Source organism: Panonychus citri, unplaced genomic scaffold (assembly GCF_014898815.1).
Source record: "Panonychus citri isolate SS breed McGregor unplaced genomic scaffold, ASM1489881v1 Contig00136, whole genome shotgun sequence".
Lineage (NCBI taxonomy): Eukaryota > Metazoa > Arthropoda > Arachnida > Trombidiformes > Tetranychidae > Panonychus > Panonychus citri.
Window position 1 is genome coordinate 3,143,640 of NW_026515541.1, and position 22,900 is coordinate 3,166,539.

General features: G+C 31.7%; 8 protein-coding genes across 9 annotated transcripts; 1 reads left to right on the top strand and 7 right to left on the bottom strand.

Moving 5' to 3' along the window:
• Window positions 1–1,285: 1,285 nt before the first annotated feature.
• On the bottom strand, window positions 1,286–4,725 carry LOC128392194 (tyrosine-protein kinase Abl-like). Its single transcript, XM_053352178.1, has 2 exons — window positions 2,208–4,725; window positions 1,286–2,118 (listed from the first exon to the last, which is right to left on the bottom strand). Exons 1-2 carry the CDS (start codon window positions 3,988–3,990, stop codon window positions 1,559–1,561), a joined length of 2,343 nt encoding a protein of 780 aa, XP_053208153.1. The 5' UTR covers window positions 3,991–4,725; the 3' UTR covers window positions 1,286–1,558.
• Window positions 4,726–6,288: 1,563 nt separating this feature from the next.
• On the bottom strand, window positions 6,289–8,986 carry LOC128392163 (nuclear pore complex protein DDB_G0274915-like). The gene is made up of 3 exons (XM_053352142.1): window positions 8,743–8,986; window positions 8,369–8,568; window positions 6,289–8,094 (listed from the first exon to the last, which is right to left on the bottom strand). Exons 1-3 carry the CDS (start codon window positions 8,839–8,841, stop codon window positions 6,513–6,515), a joined length of 1,881 nt encoding a protein of 626 aa, XP_053208117.1. The 5' UTR covers window positions 8,842–8,986; the 3' UTR covers window positions 6,289–6,512.
• A 34-nt stretch (window positions 8,987–9,020) lies between these two features.
• On the bottom strand, window positions 9,021–10,982 carry LOC128392189 (uncharacterized). The gene is made up of 2 exons (XM_053352173.1): window positions 10,845–10,982; window positions 9,021–10,034 (listed from the first exon to the last, which is right to left on the bottom strand). The coding sequence occupies exon 2, from the start codon at window positions 9,948–9,950 to the stop codon at window positions 9,342–9,344; it is 609 nt and encodes a 202-aa protein (XP_053208148.1). The 5' UTR covers window positions 9,951–10,034; window positions 10,845–10,982; the 3' UTR covers window positions 9,021–9,341.
• On the bottom strand, window positions 10,647–13,060 carry LOC128392167 (cyclin-L2-like). 2 transcript variants are annotated; one of them, XM_053352145.1, is made up of 3 exons: window positions 12,920–13,060; window positions 11,928–12,705; window positions 10,647–11,687 (listed from the first exon to the last, which is right to left on the bottom strand). In XM_053352145.1, the coding sequence occupies exons 2-3, from the start codon at window positions 12,645–12,647 to the stop codon at window positions 10,986–10,988; spliced, it is 1,422 nt and encodes a 473-aa protein (XP_053208120.1). In that variant the 5' UTR covers window positions 12,648–12,705; window positions 12,920–13,060; the 3' UTR covers window positions 10,647–10,985. The 2 variants fall into 2 exon arrangements, with proteins under 2 accessions (XP_053208120.1, XP_053208121.1); XM_053352146.1 differs by lacking the exon at window positions 12,920–13,060 and having other exon boundaries at window positions 11,928–12,820.
• A 125-nt stretch (window positions 13,061–13,185) lies between these two features.
• Window positions 13,186–14,942, bottom strand: LOC128392173 (glycosylated lysosomal membrane protein B-like). Its single transcript, XM_053352154.1, has 2 exons — window positions 13,991–14,942; window positions 13,186–13,838 (listed from the first exon to the last, which is right to left on the bottom strand). Exons 1-2 carry the CDS (start codon window positions 14,819–14,821, stop codon window positions 13,371–13,373), a joined length of 1,299 nt encoding a protein of 432 aa, XP_053208129.1. The 5' UTR covers window positions 14,822–14,942; the 3' UTR covers window positions 13,186–13,370.
• A 29-nt stretch (window positions 14,943–14,971) lies between these two features.
• On the top strand, window positions 14,972–16,122 carry LOC128392183 (uncharacterized). The gene has a single exon (XM_053352167.1). It carries the CDS (start codon window positions 15,105–15,107, stop codon window positions 15,882–15,884), a length of 780 nt encoding a protein of 259 aa, XP_053208142.1. The 5' UTR covers window positions 14,972–15,104; the 3' UTR covers window positions 15,885–16,122.
• A 1,112-nt stretch (window positions 16,123–17,234) lies between these two features.
• On the bottom strand, window positions 17,235–18,913 carry LOC128392175 (uncharacterized). Its single transcript, XM_053352156.1, has one exon. It carries the CDS (start codon window positions 18,497–18,499, stop codon window positions 17,474–17,476), a length of 1,026 nt encoding a protein of 341 aa, XP_053208131.1. The 5' UTR covers window positions 18,500–18,913; the 3' UTR covers window positions 17,235–17,473.
• A 603-nt stretch (window positions 18,914–19,516) lies between these two features.
• On the bottom strand, window positions 19,517–22,779 carry LOC128392179 (HUWE1-associated protein modifying stress responses-like). The gene is made up of 3 exons (XM_053352159.1): window positions 22,093–22,779; window positions 20,703–21,212; window positions 19,517–20,428 (listed from the first exon to the last, which is right to left on the bottom strand). The coding sequence occupies exons 1-3, from the start codon at window positions 22,307–22,309 to the stop codon at window positions 20,145–20,147; spliced, it is 1,011 nt and encodes a 336-aa protein (XP_053208134.1). The 5' UTR covers window positions 22,310–22,779; the 3' UTR covers window positions 19,517–20,144.
• Between the last annotated feature and the right edge of the window lie 121 nt (window positions 22,780–22,900).

A 22,900-nucleotide genomic window follows, 5' to 3' on the forward strand; every position in this document is an offset into this window, starting at 1 on the left:
GATCATCAAATTAACGATTATCATCAATGATCGCAGGAAATTTCGATGTCGCTGATTGCGAACCAAAAATCGATTTTCAGTCTCTTTCTTTTCTCTTTCTTTTTCCATCGTAACTTCCCCTCCCATCGAACTGTTTCCTCTTTCTGATTCTCTTTCTTTTCCTGTGTCTTTTTTTATTCGACAGAAATCGAAGATCATCGATTTTGATGAAGAATTTGCGTCACAATCGATTATTGGAAAATCTATCAATCGCACATCACTAACCCTTTATTGTGGTGAAATTATTTAAATCACGGTTATGACTCACAACTTATTATTATTGATTAAGCAATCAAATGAAAATCAGGTAACAATTAAACGGGGGAATTTTAAATTGTAACTTACATTTCGTAAATGATGTATTTGATCGCGAAGGTGAAAATTAATCATCTGTAATTGTTCATATCGAATGAATTTTTGTTAATTGTTTGGGACAGAAAATTTTTAATATCAATTAAGTCTATTCAACTAAGAATTTATTGTCACTTTAAATTAGTAATTTAATTTATTATTGTTTTTTTTTACAGACTTTATTATTATTTTTGCTTAATTAGCTTTTCTTTGGTCAGATATTAACAATTACAATCAAGGTAGAAAACGTAACAATTGTATGATTAAATACAATTTAGGACAATATTTTTTTAATCTACATTTAATTTTCACATTCACACTTGTATGTGAGTCGAGTAATTTAATTGTTGGTTTTTTTCTTGTTTCCGGTAATCAGTTGTTGTTATTTCCCCTTCTCAATGTGATAATCTTGATGATGTGAGCATAATAATCAATTGCCCTTTTCTGTCAATTATTGTTGTTGTTGTTGTTATTGTGATGTGAATTTGTCCAATTGTCAAAATTTTACTTTTAGAAGACCATCAATTCATTTTCCAGGTAATTAGTTTAATTTAGGTGGTAACTCAGATTATCTGGTTAATCCACTTTTAACCAGCTTCTTAACATGAATTAATTTGGCACATTTGATCAACCATAATTGTAGAATGTGACAACCAGTCTAAATTAAGAGAAAAAATTGGAAACAATTAGTAAATTGAAATTGCGTAAACAAAAATCAACTAACCTCATCTTAATCATAATTTTTTTTTCACTACGAAACTTGAAATCCAAAAGCCGAGTCCTTGCTTGACCAACTTATCAACTTCATTGACCACAGTTTAATGTTGACCAGAAAAAAAATGACGATGGTGATTAACAAATTGTCACATTAAAAGAAGAGAGAAAGAGAGACAAATTTGTTGAAGAATTGGCTAATTTATCAGTAATTATGACCTCTAATTAATTAACAATTTGAAAATTGTAGAAAGAGGGAAGGTTAAAAAAAGAAAATCATTTTTCTTTCTCTCAATTTCATATTTCCGTTGATTGGATATACAAATAAGGGACTATTATTTGCTTGTTGATGTTGTTGTAAGTTGATTGAGTTTCAGTTTGCTTGTGTGTGTTGGTTTGGAAGTTGATTAATAATTTAACAATTTAATTATTTAGAAATATTTACTATTTAAAGTTACCTGGCAACTGTTCTTTTCAGTGTGCCAACCTGAAAAACGGCAGGTATTTGCACTTTTCGTCTTGAATTTGATTCATTTTCTTTGGCAGGGTCTTTATTGTTATCACTATCACTTGAGGTGTTTGAAGGTGGGATAGAGTCAACAGTGAAGGAGGATTGAGTTGGTGGTGGCGGCGGTGGTAATGGTAGATGTTGATTTTGTGTTGTTTTATTTGTTGGCTTTGGAGCGATAGGTGGTACTTTGGGTTTCCTATTTAATTTAGCTGTTCGAACTGGAAGATTATCTTGATTACGAGTTGATATTGTTACTTGGGATAAATCATAGGATGGAGTTTCTTTGGATATTGATTCCATTACTTTAACCATTGTTTCCCTAGCACCTTTGAGAATTTTTTCATCTTCCAGGGTGGGAGGTTTCATTGTTGACCCTGGAATTGGAAGATCGGGTAAGTGAGTTGAATCACGAAAAGAGCTTGTTCTTTTGGGTGGAACAGGAGCTTGTTTCAATTTTCTAATTGGATGTCGAGAACTGGCCTGTAAGAGTAGATTATTACTTCCTCTTCTGAAGATGATGATTTGGCTGATGGATGAAGTGGGATATTGGCTGTAGTTGTTGTTGTTGTTGTTGTATTGGGTGTTGGTCTACCTGATGAGGGTGGTTTTTTTGAAAGAGTACCATTGGTTACACCTCGTCTAAGTTGAACAATGGTTGACTTAGTAGTGATTATAGCTTCATTGGAGCCTATGTTAATATTCATTGCATGCCATTTAGGTTGAGATCCTTGACCATCGGTAAGTGAGTGTAAATTTGGTGTGCTACCAGAAAGTTTTTGACTCGCCTTGGCAACATTTTGTAATTTACTATTGGCTAAAATTGGTTGAAGGTGATGTTGAGTTTGGGTTGGTGGTGATTCACGGGAAATTTGTATCATATTTACTAAAGTTTCTCTAATCTCTTGAAAAGTTGGCCTATCCTCGGCTTCCCATTGCCAACATTGGCTCATGGTGTCGAAAATTTCCGCTGGACAGCCTGTTGGACATTCCATTCTATATCCTGATTCCAGCATATGATAAACATTTGCAAGCTCAACACCAGGATAAGGTGGAATCCCATAAGTAAATATCTCCCATAAAAGAATACCAAAAGCCCAAACATCTGATTTGGTCGAGAATTTATTATAAGCAAGACCTTCAGGGGCTGTCCATTTGATAGGGAACTTTGCTCCAGCATGAGCGGTATAAGTGTCATCCCTCATGAGCCTTGCAAGACCAAAATCAGCAACTTTGACTAAATGATTTTCACCAACCAAACAATTTCGAGCGGCTAAATCTCTATGAATAAAACTACGAGATTCAAGATATTCCATTGCCGTTGCTATTTGAGTTGCCATGAAAATTATAACAACTGAATTAACTTCTTCCCGGTTACAGTTTCGCAGATAATCAAGTAGATTACCTCTTGTCATAAATTCGGTAATTATATAAAATGGTGGTTCTCGAGTACAAACACCCAATAGTTGAACTAAATTGGGATGTTTCATTTCTTTCATGATGGCAGCTTCTTCCAGGAAATCTTCCAATGCCATGGTGTCTTCTTTCAATGTTTTCACGGCCACTGTCATATTATACCTTTTCCATGAAGCCTCATAAACATCACCATATTGTCCACCTCCAAGTTTATGTTTCATTACAATGTCTGTACGGTCAATTTCCCATTCATCTGATTTGGGTGAAGATGAAGATGATGAATGTGAATCACCTCGTTTGGGTGCAGGATAAAGTAACATGGTAATTAACCCGTCAGCATGCATACTGTGATGATGAACAAGCTCGGCAAGAGTATTAAAACGACATTTAGCTGAAACATAAACTTTACCCTCATTATCTTCATTAATACGATAATGGTAAACTCTACCCTCATATCTTAATGATATTGACCTTTGTCCAGGTGAACTTTCACTTTCACGGACAAGAAAAGAACCATTAATTCCAGATGATAAAAGACATTCAGCTGACGATCGTATAATTTGCCCATGGTACCATGGATGTTTATCAAGTCCATGGATTGGGGTAATATAATTAGCCGGTACCCAGCCAATTTTACCAGAACGAGATTGAGCTTCACACCATTCGCCAGTCCGATTATATGAGAGAACACGAATTTGTTCACCTTTTAAAACAGATAATTGATATTCTCCTCCTGATTGGAATTCATAGAGAGCAACAAAAAGTTGTGGATCGTCTTCTTCTTCAACTGGACTTTGATTTAAACTTTCCTTTGACAATCGCTGGTGATAGGAATGAAATGAGATTGATGAACTACCCATGTTAGTAAGACCGACCAATGATGATAAGATGGATGGATTATCTTCTCTGGTACCAGGAATATCAGGAAGAGGTCGGCTCTGAATTGAACCCTCTATCTTCATGGAAATAAAAGTAAAATAAGATGAAAGAACAAGAAAGAAAACCAGAATAGAGAGGAAAAGGAAAACACACACAGAGAGACAGAGAAAGGGGAGAAAATATAAAAAAGGAAGTGTTGTAAAAAAGATATGAGATAGAAAATAGAGAATAATATTTATATATAAAATTAGAAGAGAATAAGTAAAATAGATGAATAAAAAAGGAGGAAGAAAAAAGGATAAAGTTAAAAACGAAAAGAATAATACTAAATATATAATTTAAATTAAATTGATGGTGACGTGGGAGACAAGTTAATTATAATTAACAAAAACAAGAATCACTGAAAAGGGTATCATGAAGTTGGTTTATTAACATCAAGTGAAAACATATAACCGACAAACAGCAAAATAACAACAAAAATATAAACACACCCTAAATGTGTGTCTTTTAAATAAGCAAATCACAACACAGAAAAAAAGTAAACATTGAGAATATGTTTCAATGTGATTAGGGAGAGAAAAATTGATGTTTCGACTGTTGAAATTATTTGACTAAATGAAATTTATATCGACTCTTGATGGAGCATTTTTGTTCAATCACATATATGATATTGGATTTAAGAGAAGACAATATGACCCAAAGTGAGGGATTTTGAGGTGGGAATACACTGAATCACTGATAGAGTTGAGAGTTTGCGTTGCTTGATGTGTATAATTGTAATTTAGTCTGAGCCCTGGACTGAAAAAAAGAACAGGCAAAAAAAGAGAGAGAGATTTGACTGCGGTAACTTTAAATTAAAAAAAGAAAATGAAAATAATATATTAAAAAGTTAATCTCTCTCTCATGCTGATTAGGGGAAATTTTGAAATCTGACAGACAGACCAAAAACTATCAATTAATCTAACTAATTATCCAATTAGAATGGATTGAGTAAGAGAGGAAAATAAGATTTATGATGAACCAGTCATGACAAGTAGTATGAAGATTGGAGATTCATCATCGGTAATGGCTCGTTAAGTTTCATTTGGTAAACAAGTGATTATATCATTGGAACATCAAGATACTTTTTCTCAACTCAACTAATTAATCAAAATTGTACAAGGAAAGAATTAAATATAAACATGAGATGATGCAAGAAGGAGAGAGAGAGAGAGAGAGAACAAATATCAAATATTGAATTAGAATTCAGAAAAAGAAAGAGATATAAATGAGAGAATAGGTGAAAATCAAAATGTCAACAAAAAGAGAATCAAATAGATCAACAAACTGTCACTTCAATAGGGAAAAGAGAAAAGAATAATTTTATCAAAGAGAGAATATTATTGATAATTATCTACAAGATGAACAATCTAATCAACATCATTCAACGATAGACATGAAATGATTAGTTGAACATTTTAACAATAATCAGACATAAATTCACTCCCATAAATATCACAGAGAGAAAAGGAAAAGAAAATCTCAACAGTGAAAGGAAAGAAAAAAAATAAGACAGAGAATAAATATCTTTAAGAATAAACGAACATAGTAAAAAAGAAGTTAACTTACCTATCCTGATGTTGACCATACAATCAATTAGTATATTAGTTGGAGATTAAATTAAATTGTTGATTAACGATTAAAAAACAATACAAAAAGAATTACAATTAATTAAGAAAAATGATTTCTCCAAACAGTCCAGATGAGATTCGCCTATCGGATTGTAAGAGAAACGATCAATCAAATTGAAGCTTTTCCATCGCCATCTAGTGAGTAAACAATTAGAATTTACAATTTCAAATTCGTGAAAAATTCTGATGAGATTTTCGTGAATCGCAATTTTGGATTAAAAAAATCTAAATTTCTTGTGATTATTTTTTTGAATGATGGTTTCAGAAGATTTATTTATCAAATGAAGAATGAATTTCATATTTGCTGCAGAAATTTGGTTCATCAATGGACAGTTTGATGCGATCTGTAAGTTGTGATGTGTCAATTAAACTGACAACTGATATGATGAACAAATTAAACTAATTAAACTAATATAAATACTCAAATTAGACAATTTGTTTGAGAATTTTTGTTTTCTCTTTTAATCATGTTTTTCCTTAGAATAGAGCAATAGCTGATTGTCTTACACACTTCAAAGATACACGAAACTATTGGAGGGACGATTGGGACAATCAATCTCGGAAAAAATGAATAAATTAAAATCGATTCCATTGTTGAGAAACTAAATAAACTGAAAGACTAGTTGAGAGTCCGAAATGGTCTCCATATCCAAATTGAGTTCAATCATTGAAGTTCAATGTTTGAAACATTAGCCTCGGGCGCATGATAAATTCGTTTTAATTAATTTTGTTTTTATTGATAGAATATAGAAATTGAAAGACGAATAATTAATATATCACATATTTACTATAAGTTTTACACGATAATAAATGTAGCTTTTACAATTACAAATAGATTTTTTCCGTCTTGTCCTTTATGAGTGAGAAAAGAGAGAGAGAGAGAGAGAGAGAGAAAGAGAGATAAACAAAGAAAAAGAGATTGATTGTTGATTAAGTTAATCATTACTAAATAATTCACTTGGTAAAGTTAATGGTGTTTTCTCAGGTAATAAAAGTGATGATTGAATTGGTCGTGATTCAAAGTGTCTCTCAATCTCTTCAAGTGTAAAATGACCTCCGTTTGTAGCCTCTTGTGTTGATAAAATGGATGGACTTTCAGAAGTGTTTATTGGTTGGGTCAATAAATACCAGCCTGAAGTTAAATTTGATTCAGATTTTGGTGTAGTCGTGGTTGATGTTGTTGATGATAAAGATGAAGAAACCTTTGTTGTTGTTGGAGCTAAGGTTGTAATGGTTGAGAAAGAAGATGATATTGGTAGAGACAATGAAGATGAGGATGAAGATGAGGATGATCCCGAAATCTTGGATGCGAGTAAAATGGATGGAGTTTTATTTGACGTTCGTATCGAAGATTTTGATTCCGTTTGAAGCGTAAATGTTGAAGTTGTTGTCTTGGAATTTGCTGTTTTAGCTACAGTTAATGTCGATGGTAAAGATGAAGATGCCGATGTCGAGGAGATTAATAAAATAGATGGGATTTTAGCTGTGCGGATTAAAGGCATTGATTCTGTTTTACAGGTTACCATTGGTGACATCGTTGGTTTGGTGGCTACAACTGTTTTAGTAGATTCGGTTAATTGGTTTGTCGATTTACTTGTTTGACTTATTGATTTTGATTCCAGTTTACAAGTGAATGGTATTGTACTAATTGTCCCAGTTGAAACTGGTATTGTTGTAGAGGTTGATACTGTTGATGATGATGGCGATGATAATGATAATGATGGTAGTGGTTGTTGTTGTTGTTGTTGTTGTGTGTGTAATGATGACGTTGGTGTGGATAGTTTTGTAGCTGTTGCTGATTTTGTGGAAAATTTTAAATTACCAGTTGACATTGGTGAAGATGAAGGTTTCAATGGTACAGATAAAGATAATCCTGATGACTTAGATGCAGATAAAATTGATGGTAATTTGGTTGTTTGAATTAATGGTGCAAATTTGAGCATTGAATTTGCTGTTGTAGATGAAATTGACGATGATGGTGTTGTAGTTACTTTTAAGTTTGGCCTTAAAAGACTTGCTGTTGGTCCGGTTGTTGAAGATGTTATCGATTCTGCCATAAGTAGAGATGATTGATTACATGTAGCGGATGATTTAGTTGGTACTGTGGTACATGGAGTAGATGGAGTGGTGGCAATGTAAAAACTATTGCCTATGGAGACGGGAACAGACAAATTTGGTACCAATGAATTGATATTCAAAAATCCTGATGATGATGATGAGGAGGATGATGATGGACCTGTAACAGTTTGGGTGGTTGTTGGAATCATTTGTGTAACAACCATAGGTGTTTCTGGAGTAACAGTGGAAGATGTTGATGAAGTTGATTCGCTTTCATTGGCTTTCTTACCACGACTGATTCCATCTTTATTACGATGAGAAGCTCCATAAGTAATCAACGATTTTTGCGATGCAATGGGAATTGTTCCTTTACTTTTGGTTTTCTTGCGTTTCAAGGGGCCACCAGGCGATGGAGTAGATTCAGTGTTTTGAGAGATACTTCCATTATTTGTCTTTAATCTGTAGTCAAATGAACAAAAGAATAGAAAAAAAAATATTAGATACAATATATTATAGGATAAAAATCTAAAAAAGAAAATTTTTCTGAGACTAAAGGGTAACCATTAAATTGTCATTAATTTAGCAGAGTTTTGAAATTGAATGATAAAAATGATTGAAATTATCAAAGATTTTACCAACAACGAAGCTAATCATCGTTTAGCATGAGAAAAATCAATTTAAGCCATCATCTTATGAGACAATAACAAAGGAAAAAAATACCGGGAAAACAAACCTTTTGGCTGTAGACTTTGGCTTCAAGGGTTTAACATCAATCTCAGATTCTGAGTAATCTGTAGCATCTGAGTCAGAGGAAGAAGTTGATTGAATATCTTCATATTTCAATAATTTATCCAGTAGAAAATATTCATCACATTTGATAGCAATCAGTTCCTTTTGACATTTTCTCAGTTCTTCTTGAAAACACTCATTTTCCTTTAAAAAGAGAAAACATAAAAAAGCAAAAGAGACACACCAATGAAAAAGAACCACAAAACTCAAAGGGAAACACAATTATTTAAATTTTGTCAAATCGAAAATTTGTCATTAACAACAAATTATTCGAAAACAATTAAATCAACACAAGAAAAAAATAACAAAAACACTTACATAAATCAAAACCTTAAGTCTTTTCTTTAAGCTTCGGTACTTTTGTTTCTGGTCACCATTGTTGTCAGACTTAGATTGATTCAAAATTGGAGTCGTCATAACAGTTATCACTTATTCACCATCCAATCAACAGGAAGGTTATTAGTTAATTAATTAAATTAATTATAAAAAAAACGAGAGAAAGAGCAAAAAAATTGTATACAAAAAGATAAACAAATTGTATTCACAATGTGACTTGACCCAATTGAAAGGAAACAAATGAATGAACAACAAAAAGATATAGAAAAAGGCGCCACATCCAACATGGGCTCTCGATTGGGACAATTTATTAATTGGAAAAGAAAAGACAATTAGCTTTAAATAGCTTTGTCCATGAAGAAAATTTAAATTACAATTAAAAAAATAGACAATTTAACAATTAGTTTTGACAATTTGTGATCACGTTTTCTTTTGAGTTTCTCTGGTTGTGATTTTAATTTTTTTTTCGACTTTTGTTGTTCAATTGATTGAGAATAGCAAATTAATAGATTAATTGTTTGTGGAATAATTTGATTGATTGTGATTTGGGTTGATTGAATAAAAGAAAATAATCAGCTTTATCATTGGCGTAAATTGATGAATTGGTTAACCTCTTCAACAACTGAGTTCTCAATGATAACTGCTTGTACTGGAATATCGTTTTCTTTGGTTTGTAGACGTTCAATTGCTCGAACTACGTCCATTCCAGCGATCACTTTACCGAAAACAGTGTGTTTGTTATCTAACCAACGAGCAGGTACCGTGGTGATGAAGAATTGACTTCCGTTGGTGTCTTTACCTGCATTGGCCATCGATAACATACCGGGTTCTTTGTGTTGAACGAGGAAATTTTCATCTGGGAAAGTTTGTCCATAGATTGATAAACCTCCGGTTCCATCATGATTGGTAACATCTCCACCCTGTATCATAAAATTGGCGATCACTCGGTGGAAAATGCTTCCTCGATAACCATAACCATTGTGTCCTCTACCAGCAAAGGTCACAAAATTTTTAACCGTTTTCGGTGCAACGTCACCAAATAATCCTAAGGTTATGGTTCCTGCTTGACGACCTCCAATTGAGACATCGAATTTAACTTTATGAGTTATTCTAACAGCTAATGAATCAGCTAATTGTGACCATTGGAGGCTGCAAAGAACCAAAGAGCAAAAGGCAATTCGTCCGATCATTTGTGTTGATTAACCTTTTCCACGATTGAAAAAAAAAACTGATTCCAGGAAGAAGCTGAAGAGAAAAGAAGTAAACAATTAAATCTAAAGGAGAAGAAAACAAGAAACAAGAAACTAATTAAAAAATGTTTAATTGTTACACGTACATTTTTGATAAAGATTTCCAATGATTATCACAACTTATTTGCTTTTGTAACAAGATGAAACTGTGAACCTAAACATTGATGACGATGATAGTTATCAACCTATTTGTGACCTGAAAACTGGTCTTATGAACATTCAACTAACAAAGGAGGGTAATGATGATAAAGATGATAAGCCTGATGAGAGAGAGAAAATTCAACAGAAATAACGGAATCTGGTTATTCCCTTCTCCCAGGTCATACCCAAAAAAGAATCCATTTCCACCCCGTCGATAGAGTTACAATCAAGAGAGAAATTTATCTTCACAATATTGAAACAAAAATCATTTTTAATTAATTTCATTATGAAGAAATTAATTCTCTCTCTTAATAGGTTTTATTTTTATGGTCATTTCTAATGATGATTTAGTGGTTTTCGTTTGTTTTTTTTTTTCGTAAAATTGAATGACCCAAAATGGACAAAGTTTATCGCCCTTTGGTTTGTCATTATATTAATAGACTTAATCATAATTTAACGTTTAACCAAAAAAAAAGAGTTAAAATTAACCGATAATCATTTAGAGTAACATTTGGATTGATTTCTTCATATTTTCTGATTACAATGAATTGAGTCTATTCACAGTTAATTATAAATCTCCTTTTTCTTGCTACTTTCAGTTGATTTTTAAGGAAAATTTTGTTGGGGTGAAAATTAATCAATGGAAAAGATGACAATTTTTTGTTTGTTTACGTACAAAATTATTTTACTTACAATTGATATATAATTTTCTTTACGTTGTGTATTTTTGTCTCTGATAATTTTGGTTTTTTTATACATATAAACATTATCTCTTTCTCGCTTTCTCGCTTTTGATATTTTTGTTGTTGTTTTCTTCTTGGATGTTAATTGTCATCAATGGGCATCACGATCTCGATTAGAATGGCGACTATGTTTTCGACTTTTTTCTTTAACATAGTATTTCGATTCTTTACTTGAATAATGATCTTTACTGCTACTATAATAATAATCTTTATCTTCTTTATGTTTCTTATGAGATTTAAACTCATCATAATCTTTACTTCGTTCTTTTGACCTGGAGTAACTTTTACTGTGAGAATTGGTGTTATTATCTCGGGAAGGTGATCGGCGACTTTTTGAATTGTCATAAGAATCACGGTACCTTGAAATATTATCACGAGTTTTAAGAGTTGATCGATCCTTATTAACCTCATGTTTTGGCGATGATGAAGATTCATAAGAAGGTGACCTTTTCTTGAGACGTTCAAAAACATCCTTATTGGCTTTTGGACTATTTGTTGTTACTTGTAAATCGGGTTCATTTGTTTTCTCATCATCACGAATTGTCTCAGAATTTTCAATTTCTCCATTTTTAATATCTCCTAATGTTCCACTACCTCCTGGTTCATTTTTCTTTTCAATAGTTTTTTGTGAATTTTCCCATTGTTTACGTAAAGAATCAACAATTCCCTCGAGTTTAGCTTGATCTGGTTTCTTTTGGGTATAAAGTTTAAGAATAGTTGTACATATGGACTCTAGATCAGCTTCTGATGCATCAAATAACTCATACCAAGCTGGATTTGATGGTAAAGGAATCTATTAAATAAGGAAAGAAAAAATGTAAAAAAAGAAAAAATTAGTCATCAAATATAAGAGAATTTGAAGAAAAATGTAGATACATTTTAAATCTCCCTAATTACGGAAATAGGAAGGAGTTACAATGAGCAGATTAATCTAGCAACAAGGAGTGACTGGAATTGATGAGGATGAAACAATTCCAATTGTAAATCCACGTGCTAAGGTAAATTGGAAAGAAAATGGGAAAATGATACTTACTCGCAATAGATTAGCACTTAAATAGATACAAGCACATGCTATGGTCTCGGGTAACCACCTTAGAAATACATCTGTCCTCAGGCTATCGTTCATATAGTTCCAGGAGGTTTGCATGAGCTGTTTATTACCTTTTAAATCTAGTACTTGAAGTAAAGTAACAATAAACTTATGAGGATGTTTAACGTGAACACAGAAGCCCAATTCTTTGAGCAATTGTCTCTCCGCTCTAATAATTTTAGCTTTTAAATTAATATAGTTTTGATCCAGTAGAATTGGTTGAGGTGTTAAACCAGCTCTTACTTGTCTCATGTGGTTAAAAACATTTACAACATCACGTATTCGTCTTGGTGCTTCTTCAATCTTTGAGGCCAATAATATACACGCCATGGCAGTCATTTCCATTTTATGCCTCACGAAAGATTTAGAATAATAAAAACGTTGAAATAATACTTGTCCCGTGGCCATGGCCACTTGAGGTAATTTTAAAAGTATACCAGAGGTTTGAACTAATTCCGTTCCCAATATTCTTAATTCGTATTCATATTGTGAGTCTAAACCGTCTAAAGATGATGGTGTACAGGTGAATTTAGATTCCGGTAGAATACAATTTTCTAGACTGATAATTATGTTCAATGGAGGTTGTGATTGTTGAGATTGTGGTAGTGTTGGTGTTGGTGGTGGTGGTTGTTGTTGTTGTGATTGCTGTTGATTGGGATCCATTTTGTTAAAGTTACAGATGTAGATTTGAGGAGATTTATAGTATTTAACAGTCGTGAGCCTAAAACACAGTAAGAATACATCAAAAAAATTGTAAGAAAAAAGATTAGATACAATTAAATTAACTAATTAATTATAAACAGAAAAAAATTTGGTCAAAGAGAAAATTTCAATCAACTGAAAATAGCTTTTCAATTTTTGTCTATTTTCACTTATCTTTACAGCGAATTGAGTAACAATAGAAAATTTCAAATTCTTTTCACCATCAGACTTACCTTTTCTCCAATCAAATACAATTATTTATTCACAGGTAAATTAATATCGTTAATCACAACTGTTAATTAATTTAAATTAAATTTCTATCTTGGTTAATTGATTAAATAAATGGAATTGAAATTATTTTCACTCATCATGGCGCCGATATTTTCCTCGAAACAGGCGCCATCTCTTGACAGAGAATTTAACTATTTGAGATTCTCGGGTTTTTTGATTATTCAATTTGGAATCAACTTTAAATTGTTATAATTAGATTGTCGATTAATATGATTGGAAAATCTTTATTAAAAATATTTAGTAGTCTTTAATTAAAATTGTACGAAATCCTATTTTATCGTTTGTTTGGTTTTGCTTGGGGTTCGGAAGGAAAATTTGTTTTCATTGATTAGTAATTAATTTGATTGTAGTAGATTAAATTTGATCACTTGTTTAATTGGTGATTTTTCTCACTCAATAATCGAGAAAAACTTCATTAATTAGACCAGATTCTCTTTGAGCTCTGGACTTTTGCCATTTTTTGATTGCTACGTAAGTTAAACTGATAAACATGACAATTAATGACAATCCAACACCAACGAATATCATTAATTGTATAAATAAAGATAATTTATCTTCAGCTGGTGAATTAAGGCCAAAAACAAGAGTCCAAGCGATGAGGTCAATCTTTTGATCCGAGGAATCAGAGTCTTCAATAAATGAGACATTCAACAAGTTAACCGAAAGATCAACAGTTGATTGTTGATAGAAACAATAAAGAGGTAAATTAAATTTCGGTAAATCAGTTTGAGTTAAAGTTGATGAATCGATTGCCAAAGTTTTGGACATAACTCGTTCTTTTGATTTGTAGGCAATTGGTTTCCATTGAATATACGAAGTTGACGAAGTTGAATTTTGCTTCGAGAAAATGAAACTCCTTTTCTATGATACAATTAAAACAAAAGAAAGAAAATCAATTAATCATCCATGAGTCATTTTAAAATTATCATAATCGATAAAATAATAATAATCGATTGGAAAAACAAACTAATCTTGAATAACAGTTTAAGGGAACAATTAGATTAGCTGATTACCGTAAATATGCCCGGTGAATGTTCATCGTCGATACTTTGATCAAGTTTCTCGGTGAAAATTTTTCCCGATGTAACAATTAACAATTTAATTCCTCCAGCCTGTGGACCAATTCGACTTTTATCCAAATTGAACATTTCAAGATCGATGTGCATAGACGAGGGTGTGAATTGGAGATGAGGGAAATCCTTGAATGAAGATTGGACATTGGCGATATTAAGACCAATGGAAATGATTTCATTCTTTTCAATAGAATCAGCGTTATAATTAAATGAGCATTTTGATGAGTCACAATTAGCGTGTGAATTATTTCCCAGTGTCCAGTGAATATCTTTATGGTCAAAATCAAAAAAGCTCAACAACAGAATACCAATTGAATCTTGAGGAAGAACAGAGAAATCAAAGCTTCCTTTACAATCGCCTAATAATGAGTCCCAATTAATTTTCAAGGCCTCAGGTGATTCGGTTCGGGTAATTAATAAACCAGGAAAACCTCCCAAAGTTGAGGTGATAAAGTGAATTGAATTTTTTGCATCACTTGATTGGGTATAAATCACATCGGGTTTACTGGTTAGTCTGGTGCAAGACTGATAATCATCACAATTTGGATTGATTGTTGTACTTAGATTCCAACCATTTGAAGAAGATGATGTCAAAGATGAAGACAATGATGATGACGATGAAGATAATGGATCATATGAGAGAGAAGAGTAAGATGATGAGACTGAAGATGAAGAAAAAGTGAAAGAAAAAAGTGAAACCAAAGATGAAAGAAAAATAAAGTAATGATTATAATAGAAATTGGAAAATTTGAGAACATTTAATTGAACCATGATTAGAATAACTAATTAACTATCATCAATGGAGATTATTGGTGAAATTAATTGACAATTGAAACCTTTTAACAAGAGGCGTTGTTTAGTTAATTGTTAAGACGAAATGTAAACAAACTGATTATCATCAATCAACAAGTTACTAAGCAACAGGGAAACCATGTTGATGTTGTTGTTGTTGTCTGTTGATTGACTTTCAAATCATTTAAATCGTAATTTAATTTTTACTGTTTACTAAGTTAATTGCAATCGTTTTCATTGAAATAAGTTCATCAAGCTCCAGATGATGGATTTCGAGAGTCGGATTAGTAAAACAATGAATAAGGTCAACAAGTGTTTGTTACAATTGATGCGAGTTAAAAAGTCAAACCTTTGCTTGGCCGTTGATTTGACTCGATCAGCTGATATTCTGGACATTGCCGATCGATTTGGACCTCATATTGTGGCTCTTAAATTACACGTGTGCATTATTGAAGACTTTGATTATCAACAATTTACTGAGGGTATTGGAAGATTGAAAGAGAAACACTCGTTCCTTGTATTTGAAGATTTTAAGTTTGCCGACATTGGTTCAACTAATCAACAATTATACGTTGGAGGCATTTTTAGAATTCAAGATTGGGCTGATTTAATTACTGCTCATGTTATCTCTGGACCTGGAGCGATTGAGGCTTTGATGAAAGGTGTCAATTCGTCTGGTGATCCAAGAGGTTGTTTGTTGATCGCGAAAATGTCATCCAAAGGAAGCTCATTGGATGAGATTGAAAATTGTCGTCAAATTGGTGATAAATTTCCCAATTTTGTCTCAGGTTTCATTAGTCAATCACCTGTTACCAATGATCCTGGTTTCATTCAGTTCACTCCTGGTGTGAATATCGATGTTAATTGTGGTGCTTTGGGACAACAATACGTGTCACCAGAAGAAGCAGTTATCAACCGAGGAGCGGATATTATAATTGTCGGAAGCGGAATCTTGAAATCGGAGGATCCATTGGCTAAATTGCTGCAATTCAAACAGCGAGGATTCAATAGTTACCTTAAGAAAATTACTCCATCCAATTAATCTTAAACATCTCAACATGAAAATCATTCAATTGATAAAATCCACAGATCAAAATTAAATTTAACCACAATGGCAAAAAATTAACTAAGCGAACCTAAATTGTTCCGTTTATTTTTGTAATTTCTTTCTAAAATCAATAACAATTTCAATCTAAATGAAACAATTACAATAATTAACCATAAATCATCAGAAAAATGGAATGAAAAATAAAAATTATTTTCTACTTTGGTTTATTTCATTTATCAATCATAATCTTTTAATTTGTAAGAAAATTTGATCAACGTTAACATTTGGAGTGAAATTTTCCTTGATAACAATTAAGCAGTTGAGTAATTTAATATTATATCATAATATACATAAATTGTGACCATTGAAAGAGAGGAAAATATAATAATTTTAAATCAATTAATCGTAATTTTGATCAATTGAGGAAAAAAGCTTCTTGTAAATATAATAAATCAATGATTTCTAAAGACAAGTTGATCTATTAATAGATAATTGAAGATCGCTGATATGATCGTTATTATTGCTTAGTTTTTTAATCGTCCTTCGTCCTCTTCGTCTTCATCATCCTCCTCATCTTCATCATAATCATCATTATCAACAAGATAATGATTATCCTCTTCGTCTTCTGTAAATTCCCATCAATATCAATAAAAGGAAACCAGATAAAGGCACAAACAAGAAGTTAGATAAAATTAATCGAGATCAAGGGAAATCAATATGATGATTATGATGAGAACGATGAAGATAAGGAAGAGAAAAAGATGATTACATAATGAAGAAATACACGAATTTAGAAAATTAGAGAAAATGATTCGTTATTAAGGATATTCGAAATTGCAATTAGTTCTAATAACAAATGATACAAAGTTATTAAGGTAACAATTTAAGTGGAAGGAAAAATAAAGGTAAACAAAAGACTCGATGATTAGAGAGAGAGAGAGATGTGATTAGGGAGTTTAATTGGTGCTAATTGTGTTAATGATGAATATATTTACAAAGGATTTCCTTTGGCTATTAAATTAGCTTGATGGATCTTCCTAATTGTGGTCATAACGATTTACTGATTCACTTGTGGTCCAATGAAAATCATTGATTTTCTTGTAATTTTAATGTTTTCCAGTAAATTTGGTTTTCTATTTTTACTTTCATTGTATTTTAATCATTTTATTGTTAATTGTTGTTGTTGTTGTTTTCATTTGCTTTCAAACTGAATCAGTGGTTGATTTATCGATATCTCAATCAATCATAGAGGAAAAGTTAACTCGTTTAATTGTTGTAATTAGTTGATTTTTTTTCTTCTTGTTGTGTTGATGTTGAGGAAACTGTGACACTAAAAATGATCATGATAATATATTGTAATTATAATTAACTATTGATCATTGAAGAGGTTGATTAACATGATTTAGAAAATGAATAACAGGAAGAGATAGAAAGAAAAATAATCATTCCAATGATGATGATAATGATGTTGACGATTTCGTTGATTTGTTGATTGTCAGTTGAAGACGATGATTAAAGATAAACAAAGAGAGATAGGTAAATGTCTTTGGTTTTGTTAATTAATCCAATTAATTATCTTTCAATTACTTTTTACCAATTGAATCAAAAAATTTCTTCAATTGGTCAAAGTTAATTTTCACATTATCACTTAGATTATTTTTACTATTGGGTTTAGATGATGATGGTGATGGTGATGGCGATGATAGTGATGATGATGAAGAGGCAGTTGATTGTTGCAATTGATTTCTAATAAAATCAATACTTTTATCACTTAAATCAATTCCAATTGAGGTCGCAATTAATTTAACTTCTTCCATATTAACATAACCATCGGCGTCTTTATCAAAGATGTTAAATGCTTCTCGAAGTGACATTGAACTTGATGAACTAAAGATGAGAGGTAAACGATTAATTAAATTCCTGAATTCAGGATAATCAATTTTACCATCATGATTAACATCAGCTTCTTTAATCATTAATTTAGCTTCAATTCGGTCAATGGGTTCACCAAGTGAACCCATCATTTCAATTAATTCATCTTCACTAATATAACCACTTCGATTGGTATCAAAATATTGGAACATTGTTTCAGTATTATCAAGTTGATTAACTGTTGACACTGTGGCCGTTGAATTAACTAATTGTTTCACATTCTTTTGATTGATCAAATTGTTATTACGAGAAGGATTAATCATCAATGGGACTGAAGCAGCTCGACGTAAATTTGTAACCATAGTAAATGAATCACGATTGCATTTTGACAAAGATGATGATGATGAGGGAGGCGGAGGAGTCGAGATGATTTTGGAACCACCAATTTGATTATTCCCACCGTGGATCATAACCTTACCCACTCCCACTCCTTTTCCACCTCCTTTGGTAGACTCACGAAACGAACCATGTTTATTATTAGACTTGAATGTCTTCAATAAAGGAGATTTTAATTGTTCACTTGATTTACAATTGTCTTTCGAGGCTTTTTTATATTCCTTCTTAATCACTGCAATTGTATCATCGGTGGTTGTAGTTGATTTAACAGTTGAACTTTTCGAGTTTTTCATTGATTTAAAATTAAAAGTCTTCCAAAATCCACTTCCTACTAGATTCATTTTGAAAGAAAACGTTTTAATTAACGTGGTAACAATTAACAACAATGAGAGAAATAAAAAACAATTAAGTTGTTTTCGTTTGTTTGTAACAATTTAAGATTCTAATTGTTGATGATGGTTGATATCACTTAACAATGATTGTTGTTGACATTGATGGTTTAACTGTAACTCAATAAAATGATTGAGTTGATGATGATGATTAAGGTAAACCCGTTAATCAGAATAATATTTAAACAGATAGTGAGTGAGAGTGAGAGAGTTTGTATGTGAGGGAGAAGTTGATGTGAGAAAAAAAATGACGAGAAAAAAAGACAGAGAAGATAAAACGAAATAGACAAGAAAAAAAGTGGATCATCTGTTGGTTAAGAATTAAAATGATTAATCAAGATAATCAATCTCTATCAGAGACAATTTAACATTTAAATGTAGTTAATAAGAGCTTTTTACAACAATTAACAACAGTTAGACATTCATGTTAAAGGAAAAGAGATGAAAAAATTGAATCAATGAATTTGATTGTTGGTTAATTTTGTTTTTCTTTTTTCCAATTGATCAATTGAGGAAAAAGATTCTTATATCATTATCATTGATTTCTTAATACAACTTGATCTTTTCTATTAATAGTTAAGATAAGATTCGCTGATTTAATCACTGTAATTGGTTTAATATTATTTTAATTGTCCTTCTTATTACAATTAAGGTTGATGATTTACTTTTTTTTTGGTAAATCAATTTCCAAGGTTTTCCTTTTTCTCTCAAATTAAATCTCAATTTTCAACCAAAATCATCAACTCAATTGTAAACCGGTGATTGTTAATCAAGTTATTTCAGATCAGCTAATTAGATTAATTGAGACATTTGATTAGTTAACTAATCACCAAGGCAACAATTAATATATTCTGTTCATTGGGCTGTCAATGTTAATTGTTGTTGATTCTTCAAACAGACTATCGACTCTTTCGGATTCATTTTTTTTGGTCACAATTAGAATTAAAATTTAGATCAAATTTACGTTAATTAGTTTTGATACTAATTCGGTGTATTTACAAAAATGATTGACATGGATCTATAATTTTTGTCTTACAATTTGCTTTTTTTTAATATGACAATAAAAACTTGTGATTTGTTTTGGATTTGTATGTAAATTGATTTCGATTTGTTTTTTCATTCCTTTGATGGAGTACAATTAGTTGATTATTACAAACAAAAAATTCAGTAAATGGCTTTGTGATTTAGATTATCTCTTGGAAGAAGCAAATTTACTCTGTTTGAGAACAAAGGTAAATGGATTTTATATTTGCTCTCTTTCTTCAAGAGGTTGACATAGATTCTCCAAGTTGATTTGTTATTCTCTGCGTTTTTTTCTTCTCCTTCCTTCTTTGGCCAATTTTAAGATTTTAATCAATTGGCCATTTAATTATTTTATTCGACAATAATAATAATAATAATAAATCATCCGGATATTCGATCTGTTTGGATATTGTATACACTTCGATTAGAGTTGTTTTCATCTTTTCTCTGATGTGTAGAATTAATATTTTGGTTGATGCAGATTTTCATCCAACCATTTAGATTGTTTTTCTCTTTTTTGCTTTTATTTCCTCAGATTTTTTGTTCTTTTCTCTCATTGTCCCCCCTCAATTGATCAAAGTAATCGTGACCGTTTATGGGTTGGTGAATCCATGGTGACATCTTGGGATGGGTTGACTCTTTTTCGCGATTCAACATGACGTGAGTATTCATTAGAAATAAATTCACTCAATTCGGTCGCTGAAGCTGCTTCCAAATTGGGTGTGGAAAGGAGGGTGGTGGTAGTAGTGGTGGTGGTGGTGGTAGTAGTCTTGGTCTGGCTGTTCCGACGATTTGTTGACGTATTAATATAATCAACGGGACCTATAGCTGATTGTTGACTGTTACGAAGTCCAGCAACTGGTTAAAGAGATAGAAAAGAAAACTGTGATTAGCATGATTCAATAAACAATCAAGGTTAGAGAGAGAGATTTATATAGATAAATATATGATCACATACACATACACACATAGGATAAGTAATGTTTGCAAAAAAAGGTCTTAAAAAAGCTACAATAAAAATTCATTAAATGAATCTCTAGGCAATTAATCTGACCCAAGATCAAATTGATTGCTTTTTCTTTGTGTGTATGTGTTATCAGGAAATGAAGTCTATTGGTTGTCTATTACTTACCGGAAATAGCAAGTGCTTCCCTAAAAGTCTGGAGATCACCTTCTTCTGGGTTAGCATCATCGGTCTCAAAAGAAAGAGTTAGATTATTAACACTAGCATTAATCGTATTACAGTTAGTTAATGTTTGGGAAGAAGGAGTTCGAAAACCGGGTGTTGTACTTGGGCTTGTTTCAATCATCACGGTGGTAGGTGAAGGTCTGTGTAATTTATTCCATGATCCATCTCTATGGTGAGCATAGTGAAAATGTTGATGGTGATGGTAATTGTTAGTGTGATGCTGATCTATATTAGTTATTTCTCCTTTAAGAAAACCAATTAAATCATCACGTCGAATGAAACGTTTCCTCTTTTTAGCCCATGCTAGTAGCTCAGCATTTCTTTTTTTAATACCCATTTGAAGATAGATATCAGCATTACGTCTAATTGATTCAATACATTCTTTATATAATGAGGTAACATTTGTTGCTGCATTTTGAAATGGTATCCAGTATGTAAGGCCACTTTCTCTATCTGTTTGTGTCCAAAAGTGATTAACAGAGATAACAAGAAGGAAGAAAGAGAAAATTAATGATAATGTGCATCTTTAAACAAAAATAATAAGAATGGAGTGTAAATAGAAAAGAAATCAAATTCATCAAGTAAGCCTATAACCACCACTCGTCAAATAGATAGAGAAAGAGAGAGAAAAGTAAGTGTAGAAACAAAGAGACATTTTGTTTGAACCAGAAAAAAAGCAAAATATCAACATGTTATCAAATGAAGAAAATAAAGGAAAGTGTATACAAGTAATTCAAGAATCAGAGGCCAATAGAAAAAAATAGAAAGAGAAAAGTAAGAGAAAAAGAGAAATGTAAATGGTAAGAGGCTTGCCTAGAAAAGCGGAACTTGCAGTCAACTTACCACATACATAATAATAATAATGATAAATAAAAGATACAGAGAGTTGATCTGGTAGCACCTAATTCACTCAAGGCCATCATTTCAAGTTAACTATATACATGACATATTTGGTTTAAAAATTCAAAGTCAAATTGAGAAAGAGAGAGGAGAAGAAATAATTTTTCTATTCTCTTGTTTCTCTATTATCTAAACACATGAAAATATAGAAAGAGATGAATATATTTATATAAGAAAAGGCTTGTGTGAAGATGATTTTCCATTAAATAATCAAGGTGAATTGAATGGAAATATGAAAGATGGCTAATAAAAATTATTGGAGAAAAAGAAAGAGACCTAAGAAAAAAAAAGAGAGACTTAGAGAAGGTAAAAAACAATAACAACAAACTGGAAAAGGAAAGAGTCAAAAGAGGAAGAAGAGAATAGAATAGAAAAAAATGGAATAGAAAAACAGTGTGGATACCATAATGTGTGTTGGAAAATAATTAATTACCTTTGTACAATTGGGCAACTGAGCAGGCAGCATTTTGAAATGATGTCCACAATTTATGAGAAAGCAAATCTTTTTCATGATTAAAATGCTTCTCCTCATAGTCACAATTATCCGAGTGATGGCTTTCCTCTTCCAGGCTATTGTAAATACCTTCATTGAGAGGACCTAGAGAAGCTGAATCTTCAAATTCCTCATAATTACCATCTATCTGGTCCATTTGTAGATTTTTATATATATATATTTTTACAGAATAAACGAAATTTGAACAAATAATGAGAAGAATAAGCGATTTGAAATAAATTAAATAATAAAACAAAATGAAAACCAGAATAAAATGATTAACCAAAAAGATGAAGACTCAAAAAAAACTGTGACTATTCAACAAAAACCTAAACATTGATTTAGACATTTCCACTCGCTTAGAGACATCTAGAGGTCCGACAAGGCACTGAAATGATCCCAGAAAATGAGTTAACTTAATTGTTCACAGGTGGAGCTTAAGGTGGCGGTCACAATGTTGGTAGAATTTTTATTTTCTTTAAATAACAATTAAAATCTCACTTCTTTTTTCAAGATCACAATTTAAGAAACAACTTGTTCGTCACTCTCCACAAAAAGAACTTAATTATTGACGAAAAAACAACTATTTAATCGATTCGATTGGAAATAATTAATTAGAAATTATGGAAAATATGAAAATAGAAAAAGCAATTTTCTTTTCCAATTCAACCGGTTCTTGAATTGGAAATTCTTTTCCACCAGATGGCGTTACCTTCTTGGAAAAAATGGCCATTGGTTAGTCTTTACA